This window comes from Octopus bimaculoides, chromosome 9 (assembly GCF_046866305.1).
Source record: "Octopus bimaculoides isolate indiv1 chromosome 9, ASM4686630v1, whole genome shotgun sequence".
In the NCBI taxonomy this organism is placed as follows: domain Eukaryota; kingdom Metazoa; phylum Mollusca; class Cephalopoda; order Octopoda; family Octopodidae; genus Octopus; species Octopus bimaculoides.
The window spans coordinates 33,093,412-33,105,415 of NC_142936.1; the positions used below are offsets into that span (position 1 = coordinate 33,093,412).

Consider the following 12,004-nt stretch of genomic DNA (forward strand, 5'->3'; position numbering starts at 1 on the left):
AATACCCTAACCACTAAGTCATGTGCCTTCATCCAGAGGCATATAGGGGTAAATATAGTGTGTGAAAAAAAGAAAAAAGTGAGTAGCATCAATGGCGCATATGAAGTGTTGAGGGGAATGAAGCATTCGATGAAAACATAAGTGGTAAATAATGATGTTCGAAGTACAGGATGAGTAGCACAGGAAGTAGTCTCAAGGAGAGGGATAACTAATAGAACAAAAGTGGGTATGAAATATGAGCAACTCTGCTTTCATATAATTATGGTGCTGTAGTTAGAGGAGTGAATGAAGGATGGGTATTATGAAGATGAGTGCAGACACAATAATATTCTTTTGGCACATCATTTTGCTGAGATGGACAGGTTTTCTTCAGCATAGCAAATTGATGTTCATCTCAGTTAGGCTCAGCAACTTGAGATGGGACTTTACAACTTGTCCCAAGTTTTCCTACAAATATATATACATATCGAAAAAGAGAGCCACACATACACACATTCAAGTTTGGCAATCCAAAGTTGCATGGAACCGAATCAAACTGTTTTAAATAATATATATATGTATATATGAATACTGGTAACATGGAATCCAGTACAACCTGTTGCATGGTCTGGTTGTCAGTGACTAAATGGGACCCCCACCAGGTTACCCTGGTGAGGGGGTTTGCTAGAAACCCAACAGGTTTAAAAACAAGACCTGGTGAAAGGTCAGATGAACCTAGTGCAGGCTCAACGGCTATCTAGCAATAGCGCAGGTATACAGAAATTCCGGGATGGTGTCTAGTGTGCTGGAAGACCACTGGGAGGGAGGCACTCCTCAGCTTCTGTTGAAGTATGTCTCTTAGAAGAAGGTCACTGTGATATAAAACCAGATATGCAGGGAATGACATTGGACATTTTGGGATCTTTGGTTTGTGCTAGAGATCATGGCACATCCCAGACGTCTTGCTCTGGCTTGTCTCTGGATAATGTCAGTAGAGTGGAGAGGGTCTATGAGGTATCGTATGGGACCTAAAATTCTGAACAGGCATTGCTGAACTCTGCTCGATATGAGCTGCTTCCCCCCCCCCCCACCTATATCCTAGAGTGCGCAATGTTCTTGAAGGTCAGCAATGGTCTTCCTTGGTCATGAGTGTACGGCCACCATGTATGAATGTGTGTGTGTGTGTGTGTGTGTATATATATATATATATACACACACACACACACACACACACCTACACACATACATATTCATCCATGTCTGTATGCATACTTGTATATGTGCGTGTAGTTATAATTGTTAGGACATTTGGCTTGAATGAAAGAAGAGAGATTTCTTTGTCAAATACTTTTCAGTAAATTAACCATTTAGAAAAGATCACTAGGATGTCCAGCTAAAATTAATCTTCACATTAGTTGAACTTGAAACAAAAAGTGGAAAAACCAAAGCCTGAGCGGTGTCACTATATTAAAATAAGTTCATTATGTTTGTTTAAGATTGGTGTAGGTTAGTGAATAGTATTAAGTTTCTCTGACAAATATCACAGTACATCGATCAGTTCTCAAATGCAGGTGTTTTGGCTAGTATCACACAAGTAATAGTGGTGGTTTGTTTTATCTTTTATTCAGCAAATTTATTTTTAAAATGTGGTGTTCTCAAGTGTCGATGATTTATGAACTTTTCTTGTGACATAGAGTACTTGTGAACAAGTCTCCTTTGAATACAACATATCTTACCAATCCATTTTTAGTAAAGATCACTGCTTGGCAAAGAAGGCTTTTTTTCTTTAGCAGAGGATAATGCAAACTTGGTCCATACATTGTAAATTCATAAGTTCATGGGGTTTTGGATATGGTTAAGATAAGGAAAAAAATTATGCAGTATATTTAGCCAACTGAACCTAAAAGCTACAATTAACACTAACCTTTAAAGCAGTTAATTTACTAGACATTAATATGAATTGTAGTACAGGCAAATTTAAACCCTACCATAAACCAAATGAGGATACCTCCTATATTGACATAGGCTCTAACCACCCACCATCAATAATCAAACAATTTGTTAATAGCATTAGTATGTGTGTTTCCAACTTATCCACTGATTACACCCAAAAAGCTTCTCCATGCTACAATGCTGCATTAGAAAGGTTCAGTTTAAGAGTAATATAACCTATATTGAATCAAATGTAGATAGACCAAGAAGATGTAGACAGACGAAAATTTTATGGTACAATCCCCCATAGGATATGAATGTAGCTACTAATACAGTTAGAAAATTCCTGACACTCATAGATTACCATTTCCCTCACTTACATAAATACCACAAGATCTTCAGTAGAAATATGGTCAAATCTACATAGTTGCCTCCCCAACATCAAGTTGATCATTTTCAACTACAATAGAAATAACAACATTGGGAACATCCACAAAGATCCTGTAATTATAGATCTTTAGACTGCTGTACCCTGAACAATAGGTGCCTGTTAAAAGAATTAGTGTACAAGGCCAGCATTATGGATTTGATTGGAACAAAAGACATTCAACATCTTTATCCAATATGGTGTGGACACTTAAAGAGAGGAATGTAAGCAAACTTCATATAAACTGAAATATTATAGCTAAGGCCAGCAAAAAACAGGGGTTGTGGCAGCAAATCCAAGCCCTGTATTATCAAAAAAGTAAATATCATAACATCAGCAGTGAACATTTTAAATATTAGGGTGGAAACCTTCTCCCCCTGCATGCACAAGCAACAATTCATATTTTGAAATTTTGAGTATGATCTCCCACCCACTTGATGACCTCTCCAACCTGGATAAGTTCTTTTTCTCTGGACATGAATTATAGCATTATTTGAACATTATGACACATGCCCGCATAAACTTATATTGGATTCGCTCATTACACAAACATATGTGCATTGTATATATTCATGACATCACCTGATTCACTGAATACACACATACACATACACTTGTGTGAGTGTATACTGTTTTTGGTTGTATAATAGAAAACTTACTGAAAATGCACTCTTTATTTTAATGTGTAAATGCTGTAGTGAAATATATTTAATGTTCATAGATTATATTACATCTAGTAAACAATATAGCTGATTCAGCCACCAAAAATACCTGCCTTTGATTTAAAAGCATATATCACTACTTTAGAATTAGAAATTTCTCTCCTCTACAACAAATTATTTTGCTTTTATTTCAGAGCTGTCAAGACCTTCAGGAAGTTCTCAGGTAAACCGTCTTCTTTTTTTCTGTTTTCTACCAATTTGTTTGAATTATTTTTGGTGGGACAAAATCTATTTCATCTAGTTGATATATTTCAGCTTCTAGAGTTAGTTCTTTATAGAAAGATGTGCAATGCATAAAAGTAATGCCAAATATAAATATATATAAATGATGAAATGTGTTGATAGATTATTGACTTATTCTAGCATTTATTATTGTTATTCATTCCTTTATCTATTTTATCACAGTTTGGTTAACTACATACTGTAGGTTATAGCTATAGTTGAAGTTAAGAATGTAATGTTCAATTCTGTTTCTCTATATAATGCTCTTTATAATAATAATAATTATTATTATTGTTATTCATCTAGCAGTACATTATGGCAAAGTTAAGAGATCCAACTATTCAATTCGGTTTACTCTTGCTCTCATCCTATTTCTGGACTCTCTCTCTCTCTTCGTTAACCATTGACTTTTACCATGTTGACTAGTAGCTCAATTCATTTTTAAATGTTTCAGAGAGGAAGTAAGAAAGAAAGAGCGAGTAAAAGCGACAGTGAGTGGTGACAGTGTTCGTTTTGTGTTTTTAAATGTTTCAGAGAGGACGTATGAGAGAGAAAGAGAGAGTGAAAGAACCAGTGAGTGGTGGCGGCGTTCGTTTTGTGATTTTATATGTTTATCACATCACAAGAGAAGTAGATACATAGACACATATATACATTGTTAAATCAAAAGCGGGAGAGAAGAGGGACACAAAGGAAGTGAAAGGGAAAGAGAGAGAAACAGTAGATACATAAATCCAAAGAAAAGTTCTTACAATAGATACATAGACACACCAAATATTCGCTGCCAATTTCACTTTTCTTTACCATATGAGGATAAAATTAGCTCACAGATGGCTGAGTACTCCACAGACAGGCATAACATTAATGTAGTTCTCAGGGATTTTCAGCCTCACACAGAATATGACAAGGCTGGCCCCTTTGAATTACAGCTACAACTCGAGACATATATATATGTGAATGTATTTGTGTGTGTGTATACTTTAGGTTAGTTAAAACATGTTTGCAATAAGTGTTGTGTGGTGGAAATAAACGCAATTACCGAACTTTCATTCATAAATCCATTTATTATTTCATTCTTTTGCATTTCAATTTGTACATTAAGGTGCTTTGAAAATGTATGCTGTATTTTAAGGTTAAATAGTAATTCTATTTGCGTTTGTGTAACTGAGATATTTTGATTGGATTATATAGTCATTGGTGTTACATTACATTCTATATTCTGTAACTGTCACAATATACTTTTCTAGGCCTGAAGTTTTTGTGGGGAGGGGCCAGTTGATTAGATCGACCCCAGTACACAACTAATACTTAATTTATTGACCCCAAAAGGACGAAAGGCAAAGTCGATCTCAGCAGAATTTGAACTCAGAACGTAAAGACAGACAATCATAATATACAAACATTTCTCATGGCACCAGTACACTGTTTACAGATGATTACATTTTTTATGTTTTCTGTGAATTTTTCACAGGTCCAGCTAGTAATTATTATTGTTATTCATCCAGTGGTACATTATGGCAAAGTTAAGAGATCCAATTATTCAATTCGGTTTATTCTTGCTCTCACCCTAATTCTGGACTTTCTCTCTCCTTCCGTTAACTACTGGCTTTTACCAAGTCGACTGTTGATTAGTAACTAGCTTTATCTGTGGCATTGCCACTTCAGCATTCTGCTGGGAAATAAGGGCAGCCAATGCTTTGCCGTTTTGCTGTGTGCCTTCTCATCCCGCGCACACCACCTATACCATAAGTCTTTATCTTCTGACCTCTACCGGATGTCTTATCCTCTAACCTCTACCGGATGTCTTTCTCCTGAATGATGCTGCAGGGAGACTTGGAGATGCCACTATGAAAGGTTGCTAAATGAAGAGAATGAATGGGAGAAAGAGAGTCTGCCTAATGTTGACCCAACAGAGGGACTAGCCATTCAAATTGACAGTACTTTGATAGATGAAGTAATTAAATGTATGAAGATAGGGAAAGCCCCTGGTCCATCAGGAGTCACTGCAGAGATGATTAAAATATCTGGTGGTGTAGGCTATAGTCTAGTCACCTGTATAGTCAACCATGAAGGAGTCATGCCCAATGACTGGTGTAGCCGCATCATAGTCAACTGCTACAAAGGTAAAGGTGACACATTAGTTTGGAATAATTACAGAGGTATCAAATTATTGGACCAGGTCATGAAAGTCACGGAGAGAGTTATAGCTCAACTAATTAAGGAGAGAGTTAGTTTGGACGAGATACAGTTTGGGTTTGTGTCAGGAAGATGCACCACTAATGCCATATTTCTGGTAAGACAGTTGCTGGAGAAATTCCTAGCCAAAGATAAACCTCTGTTTTTGACATGGAGAAAGCCTTTGACAGGGTCCTCTGATCCCTTATCTGATGGTCATTGTGGAAACTGGGGATAGATGAGTGTTTGGTGAGAGCTGTACAAGCCATGTACAGGGATGCTGTCAGTAAGGTGAGGGTTGGTAACGAATATAGTGAAAATTTTCTGGTAGATATAGGGGTTCACCAAAGATCAGTCCTCCTGTTCATCATAGACCCCTCCTGTTCATCATAGTCTTCCAGGCAATAACAGAGGAATTCATGACAGGCTGCTCCTGGGAGATCTGATGACCTTGCTCCAATGGCTGAGTTACTGCCAGAACTAGAGCAGTTTCAAATGTGGAAGCAAGGTCCAGAATTGAAGGGCCTTAGAATCAATCCAGCAAAAACCAAAGTCTTAGTAAGTAGGAAGGCAGACAAATCACAAATCCCTTCGGGTAGATGGCCCTGCTCGATAAAAACTCTGTAAGATGTACCCAGTGTAAGCTATGGACACATAAGAGGTGAAGCAATATCAAAGGAAGGTTAACTGGGAAGATATTTTTTGTGTGTGCAGATGACAATGACAGTAAACACCAAAGATGTACAGAAAACAGATTCCATCACATGTCAATGGGGAAAAACTAGAAGTAGTTGATAGCTTCTTTTACCTAGGTGACCAAGTCAGTAGCAGTGGTGGATGCTCTGAGAGCATAGCTGCTAGAATAAGAATAGCCTGGGAAAAGTTCAGAGAGCTCCTACTTCTGCTGGTGACAAAAGGCCTCTTGCTCAGAGTAAAAGGTAAACTGTATGATGCATGCGTGCGAACAGCTATATTACACAACTGTGAAATATGGGCTGTGAGTGCTGAGGACATGCGTAGGCTTGAAAGAAATGAAGCTAGTATGATCCAAGGGATGTGTAATGTCAGTGTGCATACATGACAGTGTAAGCGCCCTGAGAGAAAAGCTGGACATAAGAAGCATCAGCTGTGATGTTCAAGAGAGACAACTGCGCTGGTATAGCCACGTGATGTATATGGATGAGGGATGAGGGTATATGGTGAAGAAGTGTCATACCCTAACAGTTAAGGGAACCTGTGGAAGAGGTAGACTCAGGAAAACCTAGGATGTAGTGGTGAAGCACACACTTCGAATGATAAAAGTGACTGAGACCTTTGGAGATATGCTGTGCTTGATAAGACCTGTTGAGTCAAGTGAAATCATTGTGGCCAATGCCAGTGCTAGCTAACTAGCACCCATGGTGGTGGCACATAAGAAGCACTATTCAAGCATGCTCGATGCTAGTGCTGCCTGACTGGCTTCCGTACAGGTGGCACGTAAAAGGCACCATTCGAACATGGTTGATGCCAGTACTGCCTGACTGGCTTCCATACAAGTGGCACATAAAAAGCACCATTCGAGCATAGTCATTGCCAGTGCTGCCTGACTGGCCCCTGTGCTGGTGGCATGTAAAAAGTATCCACTACACTCTGGGAGTGGTTAGCATTAGAAGGGCATCAAGCTGTAGAAACTTTGCCAGAACAGATTGGAGCCTGGTGCGGCCTTCTGGCTTGTCAGTCCTGAGTCAAACCGTCCAATACAAGCCAGCATGGAAAACGGATGTTAAAAGATGATGATGATGACATAGACAACACCAAAAATTCCTAAAACTGACAAAGGTACCCAGCCATTAAGTCGAGCTGTAAGTCACACATTCCTTTACACACACTTTGATCAAAACAAATCTCATTAGGTAACTGCATCCATGATCCAAAAACAGGTTTATAATATGCAAAATACAATGGAAAATTTTATTTAGTGAAATCTCACACAAGAAACCACAATTTTCTGTGATTAGTTGAGTCATTTCTTTTACTGAGTTTATTGAGTAGGAAGAGGTTGCATTCTGGCTACAGTTCGGAGTTGAGTGGTGTTTTTAGACATTTTTATGTTTTTCTTTTATAATTATAGTTATGATGGTAAATTTGTGTTGTGATTGTTTCAAAGCAACTAGTTTATTTTCATGTTATTCTTATCAAATAACATATTTATAGCTAGTGGGATTGTCAAACATAATCTTAAGTTTGTGAATTGTTACTTTATTCTATATGTACTATTAAATGCTTATATATTTGTGTTGCCAGCCATTTATCCATCAACTAAATTTTTTACTCTTTATGTCCATGTAATTGTTTCAGTTATAAATTCTTAAGAGAAATTAAATTATTTTGATAAGTATTATTTTGTAAACTTAAGTAAATATTTACAAAATATTGTAAAAATTAAGGAAGTCATGCAACATAAAAATTTGCTTTTTTTTGCTGCTTTATTTTTTTTAGCCGAGGTGATTTCAGTGAATTTACTTCTCATTTAGAAGGTTTATGTCAAATCTACAATATATCTGGTGACAAGTAAGTTGAAATGTTTATTTTATAAGTTATTTTGTTTTGAGGCTATAAATTTATTTATAATGTTAATTAATAACCTATACATTTAAAACTGGCCATCTCTAGCTAGTTTAAATACTCTACTTGTTTTATGTTCAAACTAGCCATATCCAGCATCTCACACCTACCATGCAATCTCATTATAAAAAATAAATAATCGCATCTTCATAATCTCAGAGCTACAAGATAATACATGATTAATTTTTTTAAATGTTAATAAAAAACCATTACATTTGACTGTAATCTGAATGCTAAAGGCTTAATTATCTCTTTTCAACATAAATAATTGTCCCTGTGAATTAAGTTTTCTCCTATTCTGAATATTTAACCCTCTTGATACTTTAACATTATACATTCTGACTTAATATCATTTGTGAAATGGTATCACTTAACACTAATTAATTTTGTATGAATTTCTGAGATGAAAATTTACTATTGTATACTGATCTTTTCAATCTTTTGCCCTTGTTTTCATTATTAGTCACAACATTTTGGTTGTATCTTTTCACCTTCCTCAGGCACCAGCCATAATTTGCTAATGTTCTTGTAATTTGAAACATTTTATTAAATCCACAGAAGTACATTGTTCTCGTTTGATTGTCCATATCTTATTCTCCTTTCTAATTACTCTACTATTCTAGTACATTATGTTTGAAACACTGTTTGTGTGTGTAAAGAGAGAGTAATTGACTGACTGAATCAGGTATTGAACTCATGCCCTTAATGCATAAACACATATATTCACTATCTCATTGTTTTGTAGGAACTTTAACCTTTTAGCATTTAAACCAACCATATCTGGCCTAGATATTCTACCTGTTTTATATTCAAATCAGCCAGATCCAGCATCTTACACTAAACCTACAATGTCATTCTTAAAATAAATAATCACATCATCGAAATCTCAAAGCTACAAGTTAATACATGATTAATTCAAAACAATGTGAATAAATAAGTATTACATTTGACAGGGTAATCTGAACTCCAAAGGGTTAAACATATTGTCACACATCTTATCTTTCAGCATTGTTTCTACTTGGGTTCTTGACCACCCTTTGCTGACTGCAAATGATCAGCCATCTTTGATATGTCTGTCTTCCCACAGATTATGGCTTTGTAGAGAGAGCAGTAAAATAAGTTTCTGAAATAAATCTCAGTGGTCACCATAACTTGATGGAATTTCTATTTTATTAAGGCTGCCATACTTATTGGAATATGGTCAATGTTTACAGGAATTGGTCTGCTTTGAGAAAAAGAAACAACGAATGTAATACATCATAAGCAAATAAAAAGGGAAAGGTTAAGAAGTATTGTTTCTTTGCTGCTACAATTTGGAAAAGATATACAAATTCAACCATACACTCTTATGTGCACCAATTATGAGCACATTATTGAATATGACAGGCCCCCTAATGAAGGCCAGCAATGAAACATGACTATCAGTCTGAGTGCATGTGTATATTGAGACTTATTGCTTGGATTTATTGAATATTCCAGAATCACTAGATTTGTTTAACTGAATGAGTACAATATCCGACAATAACTATAATGTTTCGTTTCCAATAATCTATAGAATATTCCCTCTTTAGTTTTGTTTGCTTTTTATTTTTAGCATTATGTGTTAATGTGTGAAGTTCGTGTATATGAACATTGTTCAGTTGAGTGGAAGCAGTGGTACATTATTATTATTTTTTTTTTTTTTTTAATGGAAATATCAGAAAGCTGAGCAAACTTTGTATTGAACTTGCAGAATATGTTGATGTGCATGTAGTAATCAGATTAACAAAATAATATCTCATTTTTTCATGGAACATGTCTTGTGTAGTTGATAGTAATCATCACTGATGTGAAAAGAATAGTACCTAGTAGCTGTTAAGATTTCAGTTCCTACAAGCATATTGTATGGCCCAAACAACTGCAAATGTTTATCAAAAAATTTATGCATGTGGTTACTGGTTGATGTTTCCAAAACTCTTCTTAATCTTAAAGTGTTAAAAACTTCCATAATGTGTTAGTGGCTAAAAATTTTCTTCTAATTTTAGGAAACAGAAAACCAAAACTTTTCTTGCGCTTCAGTCTTTGGAATGTGATTTAAGCATGCTTGCACAACTACAGAGGTAGGATTTTATTCTTATGAAAACCTCTAAGAATTTTATATTTTGGCTAAATTCTATTTGCATTTATTTCAACAAAGATGTTCTTCCATGAAAGAAGATTTATTTCTTGGAATATTTATTTCTATGCAGAAAAGTATTTCTAAGTGAAACACTTATGCATAAAAGAAAACAGTGTCTACATATAAAAGTATGTCTAGTTGAACAAATGTTTGAATTTGATGCCAGTGTGTTTTAAAAGATAAGGGTGTGTGTGTGTGTGTGTGTATGTATATACATATCTGCACATCTGTGTGTATGCGTGCATGACTCATGCACACACTCTGGTGAATGGGAATTTTGGCTCATTCAGATGTATTTACTGATCATAAGTAAAGTAAATATATAAAATTGGTTTCAAATTTTGGCACAATGACACCAGATCCAGGGGAAGGATCAGTTGTACATTGATCCTGGTGCTCAACTGGTACTTATATTAATAAAAGGGGAAGTAGTCCTCAGCCGAATTTGAACTCAGAACATAAAGATGGATGAAATGCCACTAAGCATTTTGCTGAGTGTGTTCAATGACGATTCTGTCAGCTTCCTGCCTTTAGTACAATACAAGCAGAGATACTTAGCATTGCTCTGGATTAACAAGGCATAATTTTTTATTGTTTTACTTGTTTTGGCCATGTGAGGTAACCATACTGGTGCACCGCCTTTCATTGAAGAAATGGACACCGGGATTTATTCTTTGTAAGCCTAGTACTTATTCTGTCGGTGTCTTTTGGCAAACGGCTTTGTTATGGGGATGTAACCACAGCAACATCGGTTGTAAAGCAATAGTGATGGTACAAAACACAGATGCACACACACATATACACATACATATGACAGTATTCTTTCAGTTCCCGTGTGCAAAATCCACTCACAAAACTTTGGTGGGTCTGAGGCTATAGTGTATATGTATATGTAATATATATATATATATGTATAAGTAATATATATCATCATCATCATCATCATCATCATCATCATCATCATCATCATCATCATCATCATCGTCGTCGTTTAACGTCCGCTTTCCATGCTAGCATGGGTTGGATGATTTGACTGAGGACTGGTGAAACCAGATGGCTACACCAGGCTCCAATCTGATTTGGCAGAGTTTCTACAGCTGGTTGCCCTTCCTAACTAGGTGGACTGTTAATGTGCTAGAAGAAGATCACATGTAATGCGTCTGCTAAGACTGAATTGTTCTCAAAGAAACGTATACGGGCAAGACAAGTGAAAAATACATAATTTTCACTTGTCTTGCCCGTATACGTTTTGTTGTTTCGCTAAATTTTTCTTTGACAACAATTCAGTCTTAGTAGACGCATTACATGTGATCTTCTTCTAGCACATTAACAGTTCACCTAGTAGTCTCCTTTATATATACATATACAATAATCCTCTGAGATCTCAGATATTTTTTTCTGAATCTCCTTGATTGTTTCAATGTGCTTGTTCCCTGGTATTAAATTGATATTAATTAGTATCCAATTTTTTACTCTAGTGTTTTAATATATATCTATATGTATATCATCATCATCATCATCATTTAACGTCCGCTTTCCATGCTACCATGGGTTAGACGATTTGACTGAGGACTGGTGAAACCGGATGGCAACACCAGGCTCCAATCTGATTTGGCAGAGTTTCTCTAGCTGGATGCCCTTCCTAACACCAACCACTCAGAGAGTGTAGTGGATGCTTTTACTTGTCACCCGCACATAGGCCAGTCAGGCAGTACTGGCAACGATCTCACTCGAAAATCCTACGAAGGCTAGTCAGGCGGTACTGGCAATGATCTCGCTCGAAAA

General features: G+C 36.2%; 1 protein-coding gene across 2 annotated transcripts in view; it reads left to right on the forward strand.

Annotated features, from left to right (window-relative positions):
* Positions 1–12,004, forward strand: part of LOC106869896 (mediator of RNA polymerase II transcription subunit 1) — a 75,650-nt gene that overhangs the window by 47,326 nt on the left and 16,320 nt on the right. The window contains exons 6-8 of one of the 2 annotated variants that reach the window (XM_052970565.2): positions 3,195–3,223; positions 7,936–8,007; positions 10,086–10,404. The exons of the other annotated variant lie outside the window; for it this stretch is intronic. Of the exons in view, the coding sequence (XP_052826525.1) occupies positions 3,195–3,223; positions 7,936–8,007; positions 10,086–10,164 (180 nt within the window). The 3' untranslated portion in view covers positions 10,165–10,404. The remainder of the gene's footprint in view (positions 1–3,194; positions 3,224–7,935; positions 8,008–10,085; positions 10,405–12,004) is intronic. 2 annotated transcript variants of the gene reach the window in all.